The 6,456-nt window shown below is 41.1% G+C and overlaps 1 protein-coding gene across 2 annotated transcripts in view; it reads right to left on the bottom strand.

Annotated features, from left to right (window-relative positions):
* rdm1 (RAD52 motif containing 1) overlaps window positions 1-6,151 on the bottom strand; it is a 27,667-nt gene extending 21,516 nt beyond the window's left edge. Inside the window, exons 1-3 of one of the 2 annotated variants that reach the window (XM_061905803.1) lie at window positions 5,908-6,151; window positions 5,737-5,840; window positions 4,797-4,976 (exon numbers count right to left, since the gene is read on the bottom strand). In XM_061905803.1, coding sequence (XP_061761787.1) covers window positions 4,797-4,976; window positions 5,737-5,835 — 279 coding nt within the window. In that variant the 5' untranslated portion in view covers window positions 5,836-5,840; window positions 5,908-6,151. The remainder of the gene's footprint in view (window positions 1-4,796; window positions 4,977-5,736; window positions 5,841-5,907) is intronic. The other variant, XM_061905804.1, reaches the window with a different exon arrangement.
* Window positions 6,152-6,456: the final 305 nt, after the last annotated feature.

Raw genomic sequence — 6,456 nt, 5'->3', positions numbered from 1 at the left:
GTGCAGTTTTACTTCTTTTTGACTCTTTTTGTGTTCATTAACTAGATGAAATATGTGCTTTGAATTTATATCAGTCAATCAAAGTGAAATAAACTTTTCATCTTTTCTATTCGCAGCTGAACTGAAGTGCAAGTGTACCGGAGGCCAAACAGGCAAGGTAGTGGGCAGTGATCCCACCCAATGCGTAGACGGTGCACTGACATGCGCAGATGGCAATTTGTGCTTCATCTCCAGCATGAGTAAGTAACTTGTTGTGTCCTTATACATAGTGTTGGAGCTTATTTATATTATTTATTTATTAATTGTTTCGACAATGGAATCCAATTCCAATGATGATGTTAAATGATTATTGGATGTTTTAGATTAATTATTATAATTTTCAGCTGCTCACGCTCCTCCTGCTGAGCCACCTCCTCCTATAATTAGAAAGACAGCACAGCTGGGAGCTGCCTTTGTCTGTCTGTCATGCTGAAGGAGTAAGGAGTGAAATAGTTTGTTTACCACTAAATAAGTTATTTTCTATTATATAGAAAGTCAACCACGGTGAATATTTTTTGTTTGTGAAAATAAATGATCAAAATTTTGAATAATAATAATCACTGCCATTATTAATATACAGTAAATATGTGTCTGGTAAGGCCACTGTTTATTACATTTTATATACATTGATATTTTTTATCTAAAATATCAACATGGCTCCCTGATGCGATATTTAATTTTTTTATTTCAGATCATTGTATGATTTAGTGATTTTGTCTTCATTGTGATTATAATAAAATGGAATAATCCTGCTGATATCAATCTGATACTGTTACCAACCTTTGTTGATACTAGATGGCACAGGAATGAACCTCATCTAAGGCTGCTCGGAGGCCACATCCACCAAGCAGTCAAAGACATTCAGGCTGTGAACCTGGATATAACTCAAAAGAGCAGAGTCCAACCATTGAAATACTTCCTAAAGTTCAAGACTTACGTTAATTTCAAAAAAGCGCTGCACATCATAATGGCGGCTACGGTTTCGTTTAAGGTCTGAAAAAATTATTAGGAAACGTCCGGGGGGCTCTATTTAAAATTTTTGCGTGCCGTATGCGGACAGTTTTTTGCCTTGATCTGATCTAGACTGATGATTCTTTAGGGAAGAAACAGGATCATGAATGTTGAAATTGAGGACACCTAACTAAGGCCATGTCTACACTAAGTCGTTTAACCCCTTAAACAAATAGTTATTTAGCCTAAGCCCCGTTTCAGCCACACTAAACCATCGCTTAATGTACCCCTCCTCGGACAAATTTTTACACGGGTAAGTCAGCCGTGTATTTCTTGAATCTCCGGCACTTAGCTTTGTACGGACTCATTGATCGTTTACAAAGTGAGTTCGGAGAGGAAGTGACGGCCGAAAGACCCCGCCCACACAAGAAGTGACGCCAGAAAGACCACGCTCCACACAGGAAGAGACATCAGAAAGTATGCGCCATAGTCCGCTTCATAACAAAGATGGAGGGGGATCATCCAGAAATGCCCGTGTTAGTCCTTTTATATGTTCAGGCACTTTTGGAAACCACATATCAATACCTTAAGAGAAGGCAACGGGCGGTTGTAGCTATTTCGTATACAGTGCAACACTTCTCAGACGGCAAGAGAACTTTCAAATGTGGTCTATTTACTGAAAAACTTGGTCCCTTCGTCCCGTGGGTGTGATACAGGCAGTGTGTGACTATAAATATTGCTTTGTTTCTTTTACTTTTTAGTCATAGCTGGCTTCACGGTGGCAGAGGGGTTGGTGTGTCTACCTCACAATACGAAGGTCCTGCAGTCCTGGGTTCAATCCCAAGCTCGGGATCTTTCTGTGTGGAGTTTGCATGTTCTCCCCGTGAATGCGTGGGTTCCCGCAGGGTACTCCGGCTTCCTCCCACCTCCAAAGACATGCACCTGGGGATAGGTTGATTGGCAACACTAAATTGGCCCTAGTGTGTGAATGTGAGTGTGAATGTTTTCTGTCTATCTGTGTTGGCCCTGCGATGAAGTGGCGACTTGTCCAGGGTGTACTCCGCCTTCCGCCCGATTGTAGCTGAGATAGGCACCAGCGCCCCCCGCAACCCCTAAAGGGAATAAGCGGTAGAAAAATGGATGGATGTATGTATGTAGAAGTGGCTGGTTGCATCAGCTCTGCTATTTTAATGTCTTTAATGTCCTTTGTGTTCTTTGATGTTTCCAGTTTCCCTCTTACACACATTAAAGAGGGATCTGTGCTATGGCTATGAGTTTTTTTTTCTTTTTTCCCTTGGCCTCAGTCCGGACCCCCTCTCCAGGGGCCAAGGCTTAGACCGATGTATTTTTTCTCCCCCATATTCTCTCGCATTGTTTACCTGTATCTCACCTTTTTTGTAAGGGGCGCCGGAAGTTGGCAGGCCCGTCAGTGATCCTGTTCTGTCTTTCTGTAATATTTGTATGATCTTGAATGGGATTGTGCTGAAAATTTTAATTTCCCCTTGGGGATTAATAAAGTATTTCTGATTCTGATTTATGGATGTGACAGTAAAATGGCCAGGCAGCGTGCATGATGCCCGCATCTTCGCTAACTCCGCAATTAGAGCGCAGCTGAAAGATGGAACCATCTCCTCGTGTCCCAAACAATTGCTAGAAGATTAAGATACGGGCCTTTTTTTTTATTTTGGGGGACCCAGTTTATCCCCTGTTGCCATATCTCGAAAAAATACCCCAACGGCAGAGTCAACCCACAACAACAATACTTAGGGTATTCTCTGTCCTTGTTAATTGTTGTAAAATGTTCTATATTGCATTGTCTACTTTCTCATGTCGATTAAAGATTGTATTATTTTATGATGGCTCAGGTGTGATTCCCTACAATAGGGCCCCACAGCACACTGGATTCTAGTTCATTGAAATCACAACACTGGATATTGTTCAAAGGAGATACATTTTAATTTAAAAACTTCAACACAAAAACACAGCAAACAAATGTAAAATGCACAGCAAACGATTTACAATATAGCTCTTTTATATAACTTCAAAGTGAAGTAAAGTCATCTACTGGGAAGATTGGAGCAGATGGACGCTCAGATGTATTTTTTTTTGTTTTTTGCGCATTCGTACTTGGTCGGACGGAGCGGGGCGGGGGTTTTAAACGGTAACATTGTGTGTGGACACGGATAAGGTTAGGTGAGATTTACCCTTGATAACCTTAGCTTAGTGTAAACAGGTCCTAAAGCCATGTCTACACTAAGTCGTTTAACCCCTTAAACGAATAATTATTTAGCCTGAACCCCGTTTCAGCCACAATAAACTATCGTTTAAGGTCCCCCTCCTCGGACAAATTTTTACACGGGTAAGTCAGCTGTGTAATTCTTGAATCTCCGGCACTTAGCTTTGTATGGACTCATTGATCATTTACAAAGTGAGTCCGGAGAGGAAGTGACGCCAGAATAGCCTCGCCCACACAGGAAGTGAAGTCAGAAAGAACACGCCACAGCCAGCTTCATAATAAAGCTCAGAGCTAACCACTGGAAAGGCGAGTCATCCAGACATACCTGTCTTTCTCCTTCCACATGTACAGACACTTGTGGAAATCACACATGAAAACTTTAAGAAGATTGCAGCTATTTGGGATAAAACATTTCTCAGAGGGCAAGAGAACTTTTGAATAGCGAAAAATTCTGTCCATTTTTCGAAGGAGAAACAAGGAGAATGCGAGCTCCCGATAAAAAAGATAGAATGTGCTTTGTATTGCCTGGCCATCGAGGAAAACGGTGAATGCATTTGGACTGGCAAACCATACTGTATCAATTGTTGTATGTCACAGACTCTATGTCTCGGTCCACAGTATATAAAGTCACCAAAAACGAATGGACAATGAAAGTGAAGGCAAAAGAGTGAGGAGTGTCCTGACCAGATATCTAGATCCCTAGATTGATTAATGTTAAATGTTCTGTATCACATTGTTTACGTGTCTAATAAAGATTTGATTAATTTATGATGTCTCAGGTGTGATTCACTACAATAGGGCCCCACAGCACACTGGATTCCAGTTAATTGAAATACCACAACACTGGATATTGCTCAGCTTGAATACCGTATTTTTCGGAGTATAAGTCGCTCCTGCCGAAAATGCATAAAGAAGGAAAAAAACATATATAAGTCGCACTGGATTATAAGTCGCATTTTTTGGGGAAATTTATTTGATAAAACCCAACACTAAGAATAGACATTTAAAAGGCAATTTAGAATAAAGAATAGTGAACAACAGGCTGGATAAGTGTACATTATATGACGCATAAATAACTAACTGAGAACGTGCCTGGTATGTTGACGTAACATATTATGGTAAGAGTCATTCAAATAACTATAACATATAGAACATGCTATACGTTTACCAAACAATCTGTCACTCCTAATCGATAAATCCCATGAAATCGTATACATCTAGTCTCTTACGTAAATGAGCTAAATAATATTATTTGATATTTTACGGTAATGTGTTAATAATTTCACACGTAAGTCGCTCCTGAGTATAAGTCGGACCCCTGGCCAAACTATGAAAATAAATGCGACTTATAGTGCGAAAAATACGGTAATTTGGCACACAAAGCAACACTGGAGGTAACTATGACGTGGGCATTTTCCGCACATGCGTACCAGATCGTTTACGGAGGGAAGGGGGGTCTTAAACAGTGGCATTGTTGGGTGTGGACACGGATAAGGTTAGGTATGATTTATGCTGGATAACCTTACCAGCTTAGTGTAACCCGACCTAAGAGTGGTCGGGGCAAACGCACCTTGAGAGGAGAGTTCTGGAAGAGTGAGCGTCCATCTGTGTGCTGCTGGGCTTTTTGGGCATGAAGAGCAGAGTAGAACTTGATGAGGGCGTAGAAGCCGGGCGCGCTCGTGGGGGCGTTAGGGCACACCTTGAGCAGGTACAAGGGTCCGAAGGAGGAGAAGATGGCATACAAGCCCTCCTGCAAACACACACAGTTAGAAGATGAAGGTCCAAATAGAGCAGGGGTCGGCAACCGAAAATGTTGATAGAGCCGTATTGGACCAAAAATACAAAAACAAATTTGTCTGGAGCCGCAAAAAATAAAAGCCATATTACATACAGATAGTGTGTCATGAGATATAAATTCAATTAGGAGGACTTAAAGAAAACTAAATGAGCTCAAATATAGCTACAAATGAGGCATCGTAATGCAATATGTACATATAGCTAGCCTAAATAGCATGTTAGCAGCGATTCGCTTACAGTCATGCAGTGACCAAATATGTCTGACTAGCAGACTCCACACAATTCAATAACATCAACAAAACTCACCTTTGTGCATTCATGCGCAACGTTATATGTTTGGTGTAAAAAAATAGACAGAAAAAGAAGTGGCATAAAACACGTCTTAGAAAGTCGGAGAAAGTTATGCATGTAAACAAACCAGGGTGAGTTCAAGGACCGCCATAATGAGTAGGACAAAACGTTGCTCGCCAAATACTCGAATCAGTGAAGCATGTTTAATACCAACAGTGTGCTTTATAGCAATTAGGGAGGTTTGAGTCATGTTTTTCCTCCTACAGAAACCAAATTAAAACAAAAAGTGTTTTTTCCCCCTCATTTCCATTTGTCATATATTTTTGAAAAAGCTCCAGAGAGCCACTAGGGCGGCGCTAAAGAGAGGCATGCGTCTCCAGAGCCGCGGGTTGCCGACCCCTGAAATACAGTGTGTGTCTTACATAGATGCGAGCCTCCGTGAAGTTTGCCTCAATGTCCCATACAAAGACACATTTGTTGTTCTCCACCGGCACCACAAACTCCAAGATGTCCACCTCCATCACACCTGCATACACTTATGACGTCACCACCAATAATGCATATACCTTTTTTAGTGACAGACAATAATTCACCTCTTCGTCGTACAACTCCACGCGAAAAAGTCTCAGGGACGATTAAAACTTATCAGGTGATACAACTCCCATCTTCAGAGGTCAATTCACACACGTTGAGCCTCACTAAAGGTTTAAACCATGTACACGAACAAAAGTCTTCATTTTATTCTCCGTCACGGAGGTACGGAAAAACGAACATTGCGCGCTTCCGCAAGTAGGCGGGGCCTAAATTGATAAACCAATGAACGCACCGCTTTGGATGGCGATTTACGCCAGCAACCAGTAAGAAACGCCTCTTTCTGGTCACATGACCGAGTTTCAGCTTCGACACAAAACTGCTATCGACAAACAGTATATTACAATAAAAATACACTTGCGACTTCTCAGGTACACAATAAGTACATCCAAGAAAACTAAATACAAAGTAGTAAATCACAAAAAACAGTGACGCCATTATCGGTGGTTCCCTCGCAACTCAAAAGTGAAACCGGAAAACGGATTCTTCAAAATAAAATGTAATTTATATAATTTCTTTCGTACTTGGAATAATGTGACTTTGATCATGTT

The sequence above is a fragment of the Nerophis ophidion genome, linkage group LG07, assembly GCF_033978795.1.
Source record: "Nerophis ophidion isolate RoL-2023_Sa linkage group LG07, RoL_Noph_v1.0, whole genome shotgun sequence".
In the NCBI taxonomy this organism is placed as follows: domain Eukaryota; kingdom Metazoa; phylum Chordata; class Actinopteri; order Syngnathiformes; family Syngnathidae; genus Nerophis; species Nerophis ophidion.
The sequence above is the reverse complement of the archived record's forward strand: the minus strand, read 5'-3'. Positions and strand labels throughout refer to the sequence as shown.